Source organism: Hippocampus bargibanti, linkage group LG09 (assembly GCF_051943395.1).
Source record: "Hippocampus bargibanti isolate YZ-2025 linkage group LG09, ASM5194339v1, whole genome shotgun sequence".
Taxonomy (NCBI): domain Eukaryota; kingdom Metazoa; phylum Chordata; class Actinopteri; order Syngnathiformes; family Syngnathidae; genus Hippocampus; species Hippocampus bargibanti.
In genome coordinates this window covers 6152788-6171610 of record NC_142742.1, presented here as the reverse complement: position 1 = coordinate 6171610, position 18823 = coordinate 6152788, and the positions used below count along the sequence as shown (strand labels likewise).

General features: G+C 40.6%; 1 protein-coding gene across 5 annotated transcripts in view; it reads left to right on the top strand.

The window, feature by feature from the left end:
• LOC148893451 (ryanodine receptor 3) overlaps positions 1-18823 on the top strand; it is a 102104-nt gene that overhangs the window by 69473 nt on the left and 13808 nt on the right. For 2 of the 5 annotated variants that reach the window (XM_089005057.1, XM_089005053.1), the window contains 24 exons: positions 1727-1965; positions 3093-3174; positions 3262-3392; positions 3475-3798; positions 4111-4351; positions 4418-4505; positions 4579-4671; positions 6571-6585; positions 7903-8073; positions 8145-8204; positions 9426-9560; positions 10055-10167; positions 12251-12347; positions 12606-12715; positions 12787-12838; positions 12904-12954; positions 13475-13574; positions 13648-13727; positions 13809-13885; positions 14185-14258; positions 16270-16287; positions 16765-16845; positions 16936-17024; positions 18271-18399. In XM_089005057.1, the coding sequence (XP_088861183.1) occupies positions 1727-1965; positions 3093-3174; positions 3262-3392; positions 3475-3798; positions 4111-4351; positions 4418-4505; positions 4579-4671; positions 6571-6585; positions 7903-8073; positions 8145-8204; positions 9426-9560; positions 10055-10167; positions 12251-12347; positions 12606-12715; positions 12787-12838; positions 12904-12954; positions 13475-13574; positions 13648-13727; positions 13809-13885; positions 14185-14258; positions 16270-16287; positions 16765-16845; positions 16936-17024; positions 18271-18399 (2650 nt within the window). Of the gene's footprint in view, positions 1-1726; positions 1966-3092; positions 3175-3261; positions 3393-3474; positions 3799-4110; positions 4352-4417; positions 4506-4578; positions 4672-6570; positions 6586-7902; positions 8074-8144; positions 8205-9425; positions 9561-10054; positions 10168-12250; positions 12348-12605; positions 12716-12786; positions 12839-12903; positions 12955-13474; positions 13575-13635; positions 13728-13808; positions 13886-14184; positions 14259-16269; positions 16288-16764; positions 16846-16935; positions 17025-18270; positions 18400-18823 lie in introns of all 5 variants that reach the window. The other 3 variants (XM_089005052.1, XM_089005056.1, XM_089005054.1) reach the window with 3 other exon arrangements.

Here is an 18823-nt window from a genome sequence, read left to right as displayed (position 1 = left end):
TACTCTAGCGCCTTATAATCCGGTGCGCCTTATATATGGAAAAGGTTAAAAAATACACCATTCATTGGGGTTGCATCTTATAGTCCAGATCCAGAACATATGGTAATATATGTCCGATAAGGAATGATGTGGTGGTCGCCTGGTTAGCATGTTCTCTTCACAGTTCAGAGATAAATGATTTGATTCTTCCCGTGTCTGCGTGGAGGAGAAGCAGTTCAGAAAGTGGCTGGACGGAGTCGTATTACAGAAGTCTAAACAAAGGCATTGTGTACAAGGAATATATATGGCTTCATTTGTATCTTGTTGTATCTTTATTAAAACGTAGTTGTCATGAAAATCTTTTTGTTGGAGTGTCTTGCGGGAGGCAATGTTATTCGTAAAGAGCATTTAATTAAGCAAAGCCGTTGAATGCAGCATATGATGCCCAAGGCTTACGATACGCAGCTCGTTAATGCAGCTCACACATAACCAAGGCCATATTGTGTCTCGCCTTTCATTTCTCCTTTCTACCGGGACACATCAAGGCCTTGTTATTCATTTAACTATGTTATGAATGATGAAATGATGAAAATAGGTGAGTAATCATATGAATGCTTTGCATATGCAGTGATACCTCAGTTTATGAATGCTTTAGCTTACAAACTTTTAGACTGACATTAAATTCGCGAGCATATAGTCTCAAACTAGTTATCGGCGGACGAACCAAACGACACGGAGCGTCACGGTGGCTGGCGGACTAGTTTTCGTCACCCCCTTTCTTTGAGTGCGGATGTGGTTTGTTATCGAGGATACGTTTGCTATATTATTGGACCGAAAAAGACCCCACCACACGCTAGTGTTAAGCCAAAGAGGACACAAAAGAAAATTACGGTCGAGCAGAAGGAGATCATCGAAAAACATGAACGAAGTGTTCATTTGTGTGACTTAAAGTCCCATTACCAGTACGCTAAGTCGACCATTGCTCCCATCTTTAAGAACAAGGAAGCAATTAAGGGTGAGTGTGTTGTCTAAGCAACGGTCTCAGGCATTAGAAGAGGTTGAAAAACTTCTATTGATTTGGATTAACGAAAAGCAGCTAGCAGAGGACAGTGTGTGAGGGTATTATCACCGAGAAAGCACGACAACATCACTCGGATATCATCAAGAGCCAACTACATCAACAACCATCACAATGGTAAATAAAACAACTTTATTATATAGTAAAGTTTATTTCTTTAATTACAATACAATAGCACATTTATTATACATAAAAGAAGGTATATTTTGTGTAGTTTTAAGGCTTATTTAGTCAAAAATTATGTTTTATGGGGACCTGGGAACGGATTATTCTCATTTTAATGGTTTCTTATGAGAAATCAATGTTTGGAAGATGAAGTTTTTGCCTTACACACACTTTCTGGGAACCAAATAAGTTCGTAAGCTGAGGTATCACGGTATTGTTTTGAACTCGGACGTCAGCCAAGTCACCATGGATTTAAGCCTTACATGCACATTGTAACCTGATAATATGATGAGCCTTACCCCAAAGGGTTATCGTAAATATTTGTTGTCATTTATTGAATTAATCTGTAATGTTTCCGTGCGAGAGGCAGTGAGCCGGATGACTCATGTTTCATGAACGTTAATATCGAGAAGTGCTGTGCTTCATATGCCAAGACTCATGTCGTTGTTTATGACTCAATATTATAGAGTGTTGAACCGTTGTTTTTTTTTTTTACTCTGGCAGGACTGTGATGAAGTCAGGCTCTGAAATGGTGAGAGTCGGGCTCAGGACCTTCTTTGAGAATGCCGCAGAGGACCTGGAGAGGACGTTTGAGAACCTCAAACTGGGGAAGTTCACTCATTCGCGCTCGCAGATGAAAGGCGTGTCGCAGAATATCAACTACACCACAGTGGCTCTGCTCCCCATCCTTACCGCTCTGTTTGAACACATCACGCAACACCACTTTGGCATAGACCTGCTTTGTAAGTTCCCACAGCTGATATATGATCATGCATGAGTTAATATGCAGGGAAATTGGATGCTGGTTACATTTTGAGAATACCAACTAATACCAACAAGCGTCGAAGGTAGACAAAATGAGTCAAAACATGTCAGGAGAGCAGTCACAAACTGTGGTCTTTTAACAAATGTCACAAGAAAAGATTAGGGAATGAAACCAAAAATTCTGAAGATACTAAAAGTAGAGGAGTATCAGTACCTTACATTGCAGGCGTTTCTGAAAAACCGATAAGCAAACCGATAAACACTTTAAGGCAGGCTACCAAATGAAAAACAAAGTAATGTAGTTTATTCAAAACATTATAAAAATGAAAATTGTAAAGAGCAATACATTGGGGAGACGAAACAAATTCTCAAAAAAGACTATCAACATCGCAGGCATAATACTAGTGGGCGTCAATCTGCAGTACATATGCGCCTAAAAGCTAGCAACCACTCATTTGACAACAATGATGTTAAAATCTTAGTGAAAGAAAAGAGATGGTTTGAAAGGGGAGTAAAAGAAGTTATTTTCATAAAACAGAAACACCCTTCACTAAATCACCATGGTGGGGTGAGGTTCAATTTGGATCGTTCCTCCAACAGACCTCTTAGGCAACATAGGCTTAATTATGCTGCTGAGGTGATACCAGAGCAAATGGGGCAATCAGTCCAGTCGTAGACGCCATAATCAGGCCGGACAATAGAAGTAATCTGTCAGGACAATAGAAGTAATCAGGGTAGCCTCTGGGAATAGTCCTCTGCTACCCCCAACCTGCGAGCAAGGACCTATCATAGCAGTGTCCGGCACCACCATGTCTGGACAGTAGGGACATATATTGGACCGATACTACCAGTAAGACTTTAGTTCGCTGACGAAGCCTCTTGGATAAGAAGCGAAACGTGCGACACCTTCAAAGAAGTACAGATGACGGCTGAAGAAACCTTGTCATCAACCCCAGGGAAAGAAAAAAAAATTGGAAACTGAAAATCCACAAAACAAAATGACAAGAGTCCAAACATACGAACATCAAACTAGTCAAAAATAAACAAACAAAAAAACTAAACAAAGCTGAGCAGAACATGACCGTCTTCTCCGTTCCTGTTCCAGTGGATGATGTCCAAGTGTCCTGCTATCGGATCCTAACCAGCCTCTACGCTCTGGGGACCGGGAAAAACATCTATGTAGAAAGGTATCCACATGATTCATTTCCATAAATCCTGAAGTTCATTTTAAATCCATATCCTGACAGACACAAAGCTTCTCTGCGTCTCCACAGACAGCTTCCAGCTCTCGGTCAGTGTCTGGCTACCTTGGCAGGGGCTATGCCGGTGGCTTTCTTGGAGCCGACGCTCAACATGTATAACCCCTTCTCTGTCTTTACCACCAAGAGTTGCCGTGAACGAGCCAGTAAGTCGCCCAAATCTCTAGTTATTCTCAACAAAAAACATTTCAAAAAGCATTCATGTCTAATCCACACGGATCTCTTTAGTCCTCGGCATTCCGGACTCTGTTGAACAAATGTGTCCCGGGATGCCACGTCTCGACGGGCTCATAAAGGACATCGACGATATGGCGGAATCTGGAGCTCGGTACACGGAGATGCCCCATGTGATTGAAGTGGTCTTGCCTATGCTCTGTAACTACCTGTCCTACTGGTGGGAGAAGGGGCCCGAGAACCAGCCAGCCGGTGGCGGCAGCACGTGTTGTTCAACCGTCACCTCAGAGCACCTAAGTCTCATTCTGGGCAACATCCTGAAAATCCTGAACAGCAACCTGGGCATTGATGAGGCCTCGTGGATGAAAAGGATCGCAGGTTTGTACAAGGCATTGAGGCACAATGACTCTTATCAATGAGATCTTATGATTTGTTCGCCAACTTGAACACACGTAAAGGACAAGCGACACCTCCAGAGAAGTTGTGTCGGTAATTTGTAAAATCACTTCAAATGACTTCTACGATGAGCGTATTTTACAAAGATTCCACGGCATATAGCTATATTTTCAGTTTTAATTACTCGCGCTTCTTCTTTTGAAGGTCATCTTTGAAGTAAATCAAGGCTTTTGAGTGCGCCTTATACACCGGAAAATAAAGTAATGTTGAGCTGTTTTCCCTCTTTTTGTCCAGTATATGTACAGCCCATTATCAGCAAAGCTCGCACTGCCCTCCTAAAAAGCCACTTCCTGCCTACGCTGGAGAAGCTGAAGAAGAAGACAGTGAAAGTCGTGGCCGAGGAGGAGCTGCTGAAGGCGGACAACAAGGGAGACACGCAGGAGGCCGAACTGCTCATCCTGGATGAGTTTGCTGTCCTCTGCAGGGATCTTTATGCCTTTTACCCCATGCTCATACGTTACGTGGACAACAACAGGTTAGTTGGCGATGATGGAGATCTTCAGGTAGACAAGATCAGAGTCATAATATCCCTCTGCTGCAGGTCCCGATGGCTAAAAGAACCAGATGCTGACTCAAATGAGCTCTTCAAGATGGTTGCTGAAATTTTTATTCTATGGTGCAAATCACATGTAAGATCGACACATTTGCAACTGAATATGTCCACAAATATGTCACCATTGACTGGCCTTTAATTCGTCACAGCATTTCAAGCGAGAGGAGCAGAACTTTGTGGTCCAGAATGAAATCAACAACCTTTCCTTCTTGACCGGCGACAATAAATCAAAGATGGCAAAGGTCAGTTAATCGATTAGGCACGACACGCCTATATAACGGATTAGTTATCACATTGAGTCGTTTTCGAAATGACTTTGTTGGTCAGCATTTAGAATACAAACCAGCAGATGCATCTCAATATATTGCAATATAGTAAACAAGTTCATTTCGTAGTTGTTCAATATATAAAGTAAAAATGACATTTCATGCATCATAGCAAAGGCAAATTTCTATATTTAATCTTGTGATAGTAAAATTAGGGTCTTTGTTAGGTGTCGCTTATAATAATAATAATAATACATTACATTTTAAGCGCCTTTCAATGCTCTCAAGGACACTTTACAGTCACAGACAAGCATAGGTACTATAATAAATAAAATACAATCACAAATACAATGCAATAAATAAAATACATTAAAAAAAATACAGTAAAGTCTCGTTATATCGATATTCTTGGGAGTCGGAAAAAATATCGATATAACCGGACTATCGATATATCCGATCCTGCGGCATGTAAATTTTCTCCTTGTGTTCATAAAAATAGTATCGTAATAAGCAGTACTATCGATACAACCGATATCGATATAACGAGACTTTACTGTATATATAAAGTATATATTTCTATACAGATACATGAACATTATCAACAACATATTCGTGACATATTTCACCCTGCATGTCGTGATTCGATCAAATGATTGTCAATTTCTGGTTACAATACGATATTCCAGAACGTCATATTTCTCCCTGCGTTTCTATCATGCATTGATTGCTGAGGTCTATCTAAACTATTCGGAACAGTGGCCCTTTTTTATTATTTTATCAATATTATCTCCAATGTCTTCTCAAAGAAGAAATTCCAGCAACATAGAACATTCTAAAGGTACCATATCTTCCGCATTATAAGGCGCTTCGGAGTATAAGGCGCATCTTCAATCAATAGGAGATTTCAAAACTGGTTTCATATGCGTACTTCATTATAAGGTGCATTGAATAGAAGGTGCTATAGTGTATGGGGTTTCGATATGCAACCACTAGATGGAGCTACGCTAATGGAATACAATACAATGCAATACAGCTTTATTTACCCTATTTTCCAGTGTATAAGGCGCACCCAAAAGCCTTGATTTTTTTTTTTTTTCAAAAGAGGACCCTGTGCCGTATATGCTGGTGCGCCTTATATGTGAAGTAATACTGAGCCACAACAGGTCAGCAGCCACCGACTCCATTTCTTCTCTTGTAGAAGAAGTAGTGTGTAACAACCTCTACTGTAGCGCCTTATAATGTGGTGTACCTTATATTTGGAAAACATTTATATCTTTATATATTATATTTGGAAAATTTTTTTTCATTCATTGAAGGTGTGCTTTATACCCCGGTGTACCTTATATATGGAACAAGTTTGAAAATACACCATTCATTGGGGGTACGCCTTACACTCCGGTGTACCTTATACACCGGAAAATATGGTATATAGCGCTTTCACAACCACTGCAGCAGTAAAAATAAAAAATAAAACATTTAAAATACGATGTCCAACGAATCTGAATATTGATTTTTTTTTTTTTACATCATATACGTATGCGTACCTGTATACAGTATATTTGCATTGGATTATAAGGCGCACTTTCGGCTTTTGAGTAAATTCAAGGTGACCCTTATCGTCCAGAAAATGAGGTGCGTAAATGTGTGTGAGTTGTTACGTTTGTATGCGACTAACAGTCATCCATCATGAACAAATATTTCTGTATATTTCCATCAGGAACAAATATTTCTGTATGTTGTTGTCGTTGAATGCTTCGGAAGGATTTATTCGTAACACTGCACACAAATGGTGATTGTGTGCCTCTGTTAACTGCCATCCTTATCCGCTATCTTCCTGTCTTTCTCCCTTCCTGTCTTTCTTTCTGTCTCATACAGTCCTTTAAGGAAAAGGTAGAGTAATGCAGAGCATGTTTACAGCTTATTGGCTCATAAGCTGGGAAAAAAAACAATGCCGCATTGTGCCTCTGTGCCTTGTAATTCACAATGAAGTCTTTTATATCGTGTCTCCTATATTATTTGTGTCTTCTACTTTTATTAATGTTGTGGTCTCGTGAATTTTCTTTTTATTGTTTTTACAATTGTATTTGGAGGTGAAATAATGATATCCAGACCCTTTGTAGGCAAATGTGCTTTTGTTTGATAGAGTGTGGTGTGCCGTATTTGGGTGTATAGTTGCCTCAAGTGTATATCTTTGTGAGATGTATTATGCGTGTGTGTTTGTTTATGTCAGCGTGAACACAAACACACACGGAAACGTGTGGAAACGTTTGTGTCACTCTATTGATGAAAGAAGAATAACTTAAAGAAAATAATTCAAGAAAAATGACAGTTAAAAAGCTAAATTTACTGAAAAATAATGAAAAAACAAAACTGACCATTAAAATTAATTGCTTTTAAATTTTAACTAAAAATACATTAAAAAAATGATGACCTGCCAAGACAAAAAAAATATGGTGGTATACTGCTCAAAAATAGTCGGATAACTTATGTAAAATTCACATTTTTTAACTCATTCACTGCCATTCACGGATTTATTTGGGAATTGAAAAGCGTGATGTAAGGTGCCAATCCTGAATTTGTTCAGGTTTTGTTTTTTTATGCTTGGTTGCCGATAAAGCGCCTCTGGCCATGTTATTTTTCTTTTCAACAAAGAATCAGCATTTCCCTTTTTTTCCATGTCCGTGCTTCAGCCATACTTGTTGCTTATGAAAATAGACACCATTTTTTGTTACCAATTATAAATTAATATGTGTGAGTTCATAGATTGTGTCAGAGCTGAGAAAAAACTAAACTGCTGTGAACGAGCGTTTTTTTATTTTAATCCAACTCAAAAACACACCTAAAAAAAGATAAAACAGTGTATAAACTGACTGGTGATATACAGGGGAAATAATTCTTTAAATACATTCCTAAATGCATTTTATATTTGTAATAATAATAATACATTTAATTTCTAAGTGCCTTTCAAAACTCTCAAGGACACTTTACAGTCACAGGATTTATTTTTTTTTATGCGGATGAGCAGCGGCAGCCAGACGCATCAGCGTTCACTCAACCCGGAAGCAACAAAGTTATGAAAGGAAGAGGAAAGGAAAGAAAGGAAACCAAAAAAAAATAAATAAATACCAAATAATATTTAAGAATACATTTCTGATTTGCTGTTAATTTTGTAAGGTGACATTTGTTTTGAATATTGTATCTTTTCAGTCTGGCGGACAAGACCAGGAGCGTAAACATAAGAAAAGGCGCGGTGAGTTCTACTCCATCCAGACATCGCTGATCGTGGCCGCGCTCAAGAAGATGCTTCCAATCGGTCTCAACATGTGCACTCCGGGCGACCAGGAACTCATCTCTTTGGCTAAGACGCGCTATCTACTGGTCAGACGAAACCACGCTCATCTGACAAGTACGCAGCTTTTATCAAACTTAAATTTGATTCGTTTTTCCAGAGAGACACCGATGACGAGGTCAAAGATCACATTCGGCAAAATCTTCACCTCAGAGAAAAGGTGAGAGTCGATTCCTGGGTGTAATATACGTGCATAGTACAAACACTCCCCTACTTACAAACATTCATGTTACGAACAACGGTACATACAAACATTTTTGTCGAAAAATGTTCAATGTCCCGAGTGCAAAGTTTCTCTTTGATGGTGATGGGCCCAGGATTGCACCATTTGTCATTCACAAACACAACCATTCCCCCTCCTTTCTTCTTACCGCTCCCTGCATTCCTGTCCGCACGTAATAATAATAATAATAATAATAATAATAATAATAATAATAATACATTTAATTTCTAAGCCCCTTTCAAAACTGTCAAGGACACTTTACAGTCACAGGATAAGTTAGAAGCCCTCCAACTTGTACATGCGGACAGAGTGATCACCGACAGCCGTGTATCCATGAGGAGCAGCAAACGGTACTCACGTCTGATGTTGCGTTAGCGCCGCTAGCTCCTTCGTCTAGTTCGGGAGCGATCTCACATTGCACATAATGACGCACGTCGAGGACATGTCGGTATCTTCTCCTCCTTTCCAGCTTGACAGCCCTGTTTTCTCCTTTTCAGTTCGTCGGGGTTGTCTGATTTGGCGGCTGCTAGCCCGCTATTAGCTCGCCATGCTAGTAACTGGTCTCGACTGTAAACAATGGGATCGCGAGTGGTATACCGTTCACAGGAGTCACAAAAAAGTAAATAGTAACGGAGATGAGCAGAAAGTAAGATGCCCATCTCCTCCTCCGTAAGTTTCGGGGACAAAAATACACAAACCACGATCGGAAAAATGCATAAACAAAATAGGACGGAAACTCAAACACGATTACGAGCTCCTGTAGAGGAAGCCGTGACGTAATACTACACAATGCTGCTTTTTAAAAAATTTGTATCAAGGTCTTAACGTACTGAGTTCTTACGTATTGTATCTTTATAGAGCATGTATTTTATGAAACATTTTTCAGTTCAAACCAGGTTACTTATACAAGCCTTAAACATACATTCCATAAAAAGTATAGCACTGAACTAACTTACGAACAAATTCAACTTACGAACGACTGTTCGGAACATATCTCGTTCATAAGTTGGGGAGCGTCTGTATAGTCATTCGATCCTATGCTTTGAAATTCAATCTCTTTATCTACGGGTGTTGACCACTCTTGGAGGTCTTGGAGCCTTTATTTACTCCATATTGTCTATTCCACTTTACATTTACTCTATCTGTTTGACATGCTAGTCGGAGGACCCCGCTGTGAGGTGGCAGTTAAACCTTTACAAAGATATCATGGTACGAGGCGATGGGCCACCTGATCCTGACAGGGTGGTGGACCGTATTCAGAGGATCTCCGCTGCCGTTTTCAACTTGGAACAGGTAGAACGTTTGTTTTCTTTCCCACATTGTCTGGAGGTGTTGGGAGTAAATAGTTGTTGTAGTTCCACAAGTTGATTAATTCCTTACATGGAGCTTGGTCGCCCTCTTCTGGCTGTTTTTGGTGCAACATGACGTTTTCAGATCAAACAAGTACAGCATAATATATTGACGTGATGCAAGGACTGCTACAATGTGCCCTTTTTTTGGTCAGGGGCGTTCCTTCAGTGACGTCACATACGGACTCGTCACCAACTCAAAAACAAGACTACCGCGCGAGTCTTAAAACGTAAAATATGCGGTGGAATCTTTGTAAAATACGCTGAGTAGAAGTCATTTGAAGCCATTTTACAAATTATGGACTCAACTTGTCCAGAGACGTCGGTTGTCCTTTAACTCTGTCACAATTCCGTTCTCAACAGCATCAACATTATTACAAACACTTGAAGTGATCCCTATTGCATGTTGAGCGCAATTTTTTTCTTCCCTCCTGCCAGGTGGAGCAACCACTGAGATCCAAGAAATGCGTCTGGCAAAAGTTGCTGTCCAAGCAGCGGAAAAGAGCAGTCGTTGCCTGTTTCCGAATGGCTCCACTTTATAATCTTCCAAGGTATTGCAAGCATACAAATCTAATCACAGGTGGATTAATATGCGCAAGCTCCCCGTCTATGTTTGTCGGAAAAAACGTCTGGCCCGCAGATGTTTTCAAGAAATACAAAAAAGGGACATTAGCAATTTCATGCCCCGCTGGTCTGTAACTCAATTACAGGAAGCAAACTACAGTAGGAGGAAAACAATTATGCGGTTCGAGTAGGAGGTTGGCCCACCTTCCATATGTTCTCAGTTGCGACAACCCGCTTGCCTGCAGGCAGGTTGTTCCATATAGTATTTAGTAAATTCTCTTCTCGAGGTAGACGCGTGTCTACTCCCTCGGTATCTGCGAGAGAACAGAGACGCTCCCCACATTACGAACGAGATAAGTTCCGAGTGGTTGTTGCAGATGTACTGTTAAAGCCATTTTCAAGATGGACTTTTCAGAATATATGGACATCATTAAGGTTGGACAGCTCCGAAGTTAGCAAAAATAGCAAATTATATTGCAATTTTAATAATAATAAAACATTTTATTTATAAGCGGCTTTCAAAACTCTCAAGGTCACTTTTCAGTCACATAATAAGTTTTTCTGTGGGTGAGTAGCGGCAGCCACGTGCGCCAGTGTTCACTCAACCCGGAAGTAACTCAAATAAATAGCTAATAGATAGCTAATAGAGAACTAATAGACTGATAGCTATAGCTAGATAGCCAGCTTGATAGATAGGTCAACAGCCAGATAGCTAATAGATAGCCAGCTAGGTAGCTAGCTAGCTAAATAGCCAGATAGGTAGCTGGCTAGCTAAGTGGCCAGCTAACTAGCTAAATAACCAGCCTATGTTCTTAGCGAAAGAACATAGATGGTTTGAAAGGGGGGTAAAAGAAGCGATTCTTATAAAACAACAAAATCCTTCATTAAACCGGTCTGGTGGGGTGAGGTTCAATTTGGATCGTTCATACAATAGCCTGCTTAGGCAAAACAGGTTAGGCAACTTTCGCAATGCTGATGAGGGTCGTTATGCTGATGAGGTGATACCGGGGGGAGTGGGGGTAATAGGCCAGTCGTTAGTCAGGAATGTAGGAACAATCAGTGGGGCCACAGGGAGGGGTTCCCCTGCCCCCCCAACCTGAGAGTAGGGACCTATCATAGCTGTGTCCGGCGCCACCATGTCTGGACATTAGGGATATATAAATAGGGCCGATACGATCAGTCAGACTTTAGTTCGCTGACGAAGCCTCTTGGATAGGAGGCGAAACGTCCGAAACCTTCACTTTTGTACAGATGACGGCTGAAGAAACCTTCTCATCGATGGACCACTCCTGTACGACTGAGAGCTTACACAGACGTAACCAGCCTGGTAGCTAGCCAGCTAGGTAGCTAGCTAGCTAAATAGCCATCTACGTAGCTAGCTAGATAACCAACTTTCCTATATCTGCGACATTTTTATATCACATTCACATTGATTAGCGGCGCGTGAGGGGGGTAAGATTCCCCTTCCTCCTTTTATTTTATGAGGTTATCATGAATCCACATGTTCATAGTCAAAATTCAAACAGTTTCATGATAGTATTTCTTAAATTTCTTCAAGTCACAAGTTATTTCTCGGCCAACGACGTCCTCTAGTGCACATGTAATATCACACCACACTCACAGCTGATTGATTCAGACAGACATAGCACTACTTAAGGCCTAGGAGTGACATACACGACCCGCCACTGATTACACTTCACTTGTGTGGCATTTTAAGAGTCGAATTAACTCTTTCAAGGGAGAGCGGTTATTATCAGGTTTTATATTTTGTGGAAATTGAGAGGGAGGCCTCAGTACCAATAAAAAAAAAATATGCTAGCACAAATTAAACGTACAATCTCGACATGGAAATTCGAGGCTGAGATTCAAACCTCTGAAATATAAGGCAGGCATGCTCGCCACGGTGCTGCTTCTGAAATCATTTTGACTAAAATTTACTAAAATATATCATGGTTGAAACCGTATGTATGACCAGTGGGATGTACCAGCACCCATAACTAACTGACAAACTACCCTCCTCTCCTCTGCTTGAATCTAACCCAGGCTAATTTCCTCTTACCCCCTTCCTAGGCATCGCTCTATTAACCTCTTCCTCCTGGCCTATCAGAGAATATGGATAGAAACGGAGGAGTACTCCTTTGAGGAGAAGCTAGTACAGGATCTTGCAGTAAGTAGTTTCAGGATATAACAGCTTGTTCCGGCGGCGCCTTTGTGACGATGGCCGTTTGCCCCGGGGGAAGGTGTGCCTCTCCTTGTCCTTTTTTACCCGTGACATTGTTGTACATGCTTGAAGGTTTTTTGCCGCTTGTCAAGCAGTTGGCATGTTTGTGTGGCGGCAATATTATTGTATAAAAGTACAAACGATATCATATACTCAAAATACATTCATGTCTTCCTGGCTAATGAATTTTCCTGACTTGTGCAGAAAATACATCACAAAATGGAGGAGGAGGAAGAAGAGGAGGTCAGAAAGCAACCCGATCCTCTTCACCAGCTCATTCTGCATTTCAGCCACAATGCTCTCACGGAATGCAGGTGGACACACGTCATGTGACACAATATATGTGACTGTACATCCTTTTACCATGTCCAATTTTTTTTTTCAGTTCTTTGGACGATGATCCTTTATATATCGCGTATGCAGATATGATGGCAAAGGTACATTCTTGTCTGAATGACTTTGCAACCATGTTGCGGTTTGATATGATATTTTCCCCTCTCAGAGTTGTGCTGAAGGTGAAGAGGAGAATGATGAGAGAGAGAAAACATTTGAGGTACGAGTGAAGCCAACAGTGCGCGTTTATTTTTTTTTCTGTCACTCTGTTTTAGAGCGTTCTTAACTCTTTCACTCCCATTCACAAATGTATTCGGGAATTGAGAATATGACATAGATCGCCATTGGCGAATTTGTTTGGTTTTTTTTTTCTGGTTTGGGTGCAGATAAAGTGTTTTTCCCTTTCACAAGGGGGCAGCATTTCCCTTTTTTTCCATGTTAGTGATTTTTTTTTCCAGCTTCCAGAGATGCAGCTATTGTTAAAGTGCTATATAAACCAATATGTATGTATTGCATTGTATTTTGGATAGCCACCCTCATTTCAAGCTCATATAACTCCAGACCCATATAACTTAGGAATTAATTCTTTTTCTGATGAAAGAAGAGAGTCTAAGGTTTCTAACGCTGCATTGAATGTTTATGTAGTCGTAAAATTCAATATTCTGTGGGTCCTGGAATTCGAGTGACAATGATAAAAACCCTGGCACTGCGAATGAGTTAATGTTTTGCCTTTTTTTTAGGAGAAGGAAATGGAGAAGCAAAAAATGTTGTACCAGCAGGCTCGACTGCACGACCGTGGAGCTGCAGAGATGGTCCTGCAGATGATTGGCGCTAGCAAAGGTACCTATCCAACTTCATACACTCACCACGTTTGCTATTGTATGACGTATAATTTACACAGTGAGGTCATTAGGTCGACTCGATGCTATGGTAACCTTTACCCTGAAACTGGGCATCTCGATTCTCAATGGCGGGAACATTCTGGTACAGCAGGTAAAAAAAAAAAAAAAAATTTAAAAGGAACAATTTAAATGGGGACATCAACCATTATCTTAACGTATTTGTTTTGTGCAGAAAATGTTGGACTACCTGAAAGAGAAGCGAGATGTCGGCTTCTTCAAAAGCTTATCAGGACTCATGATGTCTTGCAGGTACCAAACACACCGATGCTCCCCATTCGCACTTTTTCAATGTCATGATATGAAGCTATATCAGTGGTGGGCCGTCAGGTCCTGCAAGGCCTTCTCTGCCGGCATAAAAATATCTGAATCCTGATTTCCTGGCTAATGGTAGCCTCTAGTGGACTTGTAGTAAATCACACCACATTCGCAGCTATGGAGTAATTCAGACGGAGCACTACTCAAAAAAAGCCTTGGAGTGACATGCACGGACGGCCCACCACTGAATTATACTAATATGAGACAATAATATTTCATCTTTCCTTTTTTAGTGTGCTGGACCTTAATGCTTTCGAGAGGCAAAACAAAGCAGAAGGTCTTGGGATGGTTACAGAAGAAGGATCGAGTATGTCATAAAAGCAACACCAACAATATTTTTTGTTTCATTTATGGTCATGTCGTCATTTTCAGCTAAAGAAACGTTTATTGTTGTTTATAAGAACTTTGTGTTGGAGTTATGTTTTGTCAACACAACCGAATATGTTATTCCCCAATCTACTATTATGTGTATATAGTTTCATATTTGATCTGTGCGGCAGGCCTGAAAAGGAAAGTCTGCCTTCTGGTGTTCACAAAATCTTGCTATTAGTAGGACATATGTCTTCTTGTGCCGGTCCCAAGCCCGGATAAATACCGAGGGTTGTGTCAGGAAGGGCATCCGACATAAAAGCTTGCCCAAAACAAACATGCGGATCAAACCTCTAAAGATGGACGCCACTGATTTGCTGTGGCGACTCCTTGAAGGGAAAAGCCGAAAGGAAAAGAAGAAGTAGGACAGAGAAGAATAAGAGCAAAAAATGGGACATCCATACGAAAATATTCAGTTTGTAATATTCGCCAATTTCAGGTTAATGACAGGTACACTCGTGATAACTGGTCACTTCAACAGATACACATGTTAATTAATTATATTTAGGGGGGAAATGAAAAAAATAGAGGATGATTTCACCATATGTTAAGAGAATTCAATGAACTACATGTTTTCCAGCAACATTAGGTGATTCACAAATCAAAATATGTCGGTCAGGCTTGCATAGTTTTCCTTTCTCCCAACCGGCACAACACTCTTTTGCTCCTATTAGGTGGCACAATTCCATTTTCATCTCATCTTTTTTTGTTTTTGTTTCATGTTGATATTGTCATCACACAGGTGAACCTGTGTTACTGTATGTCCAAGTCCTGTCTTACTGTGGCCAATTAATGATTTCGTGACATCATTTAAAAACATCCCCAATATGGAATAATGGATCTATTTGACTACAGGTTTGCATACAGTATATTGAATCACATTACTTTTGAATCACGTTACTAATTCAATAATTTGTAATAATATAACCTGTTTGTAGTCAATATAAGTCTTGCTTTGGATCCCATTCGATTGTGCATTTGTACCTAACGTCGCATCGAAACAAACTACGATCCACGTTGCAACATTAAAGGACAACCGACATCAATATTTTGTTTCCTAACTGACATCAGAAAAACGTTTTATAGCATCTAAAATACCCAAAACATGCAGTATGATATTTTTATTCAAATGCAAAACACCAATAAAAATGACTTAGTGTCCAAAATCTGCAAAAAAATTGGGCTGCGAATTGGGCATTTTCAGAAAGTCCCGCCCCCAGTTCCTGACGTCACGCCAAGACGTCTTGCTTGGAGAATAAAAACAATGGCTTCAGATTCGGAGAATATGAGGCAACATTGGGGAGAAACGATCACCAGATAAGAGGCACAAAATGGCGACCTCCTGTGGCCACCTCCGTTTCCACAGGCTGATAAATTGCTTATATGGAGCTTGGACACCCTCTTCTGGCGGCTTTTTGGTACTAACACGAGGTTTTCAGACCAAACAAGTGCAGCAAAATACATTGACGTGATGGAAGGACTGCAACAATGTGTCTCTTCTTTGTTCAGGGGCGTTCCTTCAGTGACGTCACGTACGGACTCGTCACCAACTCAAAAACAAGACTTCCAGAATATTCAGTGCGAGTCTTAAAACGTAAAATATAGCTATATGAGGTGGAATCTTTGTAAAATACGCACAGTAAAAGTCATTTAAAGCCATTTTACAAATTATGGACACAACTTGTCCGGAGACGTCGGTTGTCCTTTAAAGTTAATTTCCCACTTCACAAACTCAGGCATAAGTGATGATTACACTTTTAATCCTTGCCTGTAGAGAATAAACTGTATTAAAAAAAATCAATTGCAGGCTTATGTTGCAAATCAATGCACGTAGAAGTTACATCTATCATTTTCTCCTATGGTTGCGATTGAAAATCAATGTTTTCTCCTTTGCTTATGTCTGCTCTTTGTGTGTTCCTATGATCATTTTTTTATGTCGTCGGTCGCAGTCAACGTGAGTGAGCGGGGTAAATACACGGTTTAGATTCTACTCTATATTCTATGCAATGCTGACATCTTGATTGCTCCCCTCCCACCCCGTTTGACTCCTCTGATGTCCCCCTCCCTCGCCCCTTTGCACCCTGAATGCAATTCAAGCATCTCCCTATTTTGTATTACATTAACCCAAGCAGTCGGAACACATGCATGCTCATTTTAACATCTGATTGATCAATTCTGTATATTGTTCAGTCTTTGGTCAGGTGATCCACATTCCTTCTTCTTTCACAAGAAGGTAATGCTTGTCAGTTATTTTGATTTGCCCTCATTTGGATTATACTAACCCGTGTCTACTGAGAGTAAAATATTTGCTTTGTTTGCACCAAACCAATACACGGTTTCTGGCGTTCAAACAACACTGCTCGGTTTTATTTCTGTTAGAAGTTCTTTTGCGGTCCGCTTTGACCACAAACACCAACCGTTTATTTGGTTTCTTGTCACCGCAGGTTCCAAAGTACTTCAAAATGACGAGTTCACAAAGGATCTTTTTCGATTTTTGCAGCTACTGTGCGAGGGACACAATAATGGTACGTTCACACACCAAATAATAACATGTTATCTTATTTATATACTATATATATTAATTGCTTTGTGATGTTCATGTTTATGATTGTTAGATTTCCAGAACTTTCTAAGGACGCAGACAGGAAACACCACTACAGTTAACATCATTATTAGTACCGTGGATTACCTGCTGAGACTTCAGGTCTGATCTTCTGCTATGAGCATTTCCTAAAATATATAAACCATATCATAATTACCGTATTTTGCGGACTATAAGGCACACCCCCAACAAATGGTGTATTTACAACCTTTTTCCCTATATAAGGCGTACTGGATTATAAGGCACACCTGCAATGAATGGCCTATTTTAAAATATTTTCCATATATAAGGCGCACCACATTATAAGGCATTACAGAAGAGGCTAGAGTTACTTAATACCGTAATTTCCGGACTAAAGAGTGCACCTGATAATAAGCCTCACCCAGTACACTGTAACTGTGACTGTAAAGATTAAGATAAAATGTATTATTATTAATTTATATAATATTTTTGTACATACATAAACCACACCTGTCTATGAACGGCATTCTTATAAAGAAAGACGGTACACAGAAAAAAGTTTTCAATGTTTTAATAAAATATATTAACTTTTCTTTCAAAACAGTGCTTGTTCACTCACTCACTCACTCACTCACTCACTCACTCACTCACTCACTCACTCACTCACTCACTCACTCACTCACTCACTCACTCACTCACTCACTCATCCCATGGCCTAGAAGGCCGTAGGGGTGACATTATGGACGTCTGGGCAGTCAGAGATCTCCAGCGCTCTCAGTCTTCAGCAGTTCGTAGCAGGGTGTGGAAGCTGCAGCAACACAACAAGCATTACGGTAGAGGCCTGATTGAAAAAAGCATGCCGGTAAAAGTCACTGAGACACGGCAGTAACATAGCAGCAACACGTTAGCACTTGCTAACAGGTCTGGGTACAAAAACATACCAAGGCACTGAGACACGGAATACGTTAGCACTCACTAACAGTGACAAAAACTCTTTCGTTGTCGCATTAAGTGTCATTTTCATCATGAGGTAACGGAACTCCCAAGTTTGTGCTGTCCTCTCCATCACACAGCAGACCGGCTTTTCGAAACCCATTAGTGATTTTTTTCCACACTGTCAGGATTACGGTTTTTTCCCAGCATGGACCACACACTACTTCTCCTATAGGGCGAAATGGAGTCAGTGGCTTCTGATATTAGTTGTGAGACCTGTTATGGCTCAGTATTACTTCACATATAAGGTTCACCTACGTATAAGGCGCATGGTCATCTTTTGAAGAAAATGTTTTTTTTTGCTGTGCCTTATACACCGAAAAATACGGTACTGAAGCGGAAGATTACATCTTCTATTTTCCGCTGTCTGATGTGTGTTACTATTTACTGATAGGAATCCATCAGTGATTTCTACTGGTACTACTCTGGAAAAGATATCATTGACGAGGCGGGTCAGAGGAATTTCTCCAAAGCGCTCGCAGTCGCTAAGCAAGTGTTCAACTCATTAACGGAGTACATACAGGTAGGATACGTCTGTGTAAGCTCTCAGTCGTACAGGAGTGGTCCATCGATGAGAAGGTTTCTTCAGCCAGTTGGGTGAGGTTCAATTTGGATCATTTATACAATAGCCTGCTTAAGCAACACAGGTTAGGCAACATTCGTAATGCTGATGAGGTGATACCGGTGGGAGTGGGGCAAATAGGCCAGTCAGGAATGTAGGAACAATCAGTGGGGCCACAGGGAGTGGTCCTCTGCTCCCCCAACCTGAGAGTAGTGACCTATCATAGCTGTGTCCGGCGCCGCCATGTCTGGACATTAGGGATATATAAATAGGGCCGATACGACCAGTCAGACTTTAGTTCGCTGACGAAGCCTCTTGGATAGGAGGCGAAACGTCCGACACCTTCAAAAAGTACAGATGACGGCTGAAGAAACCTTCTCATCGA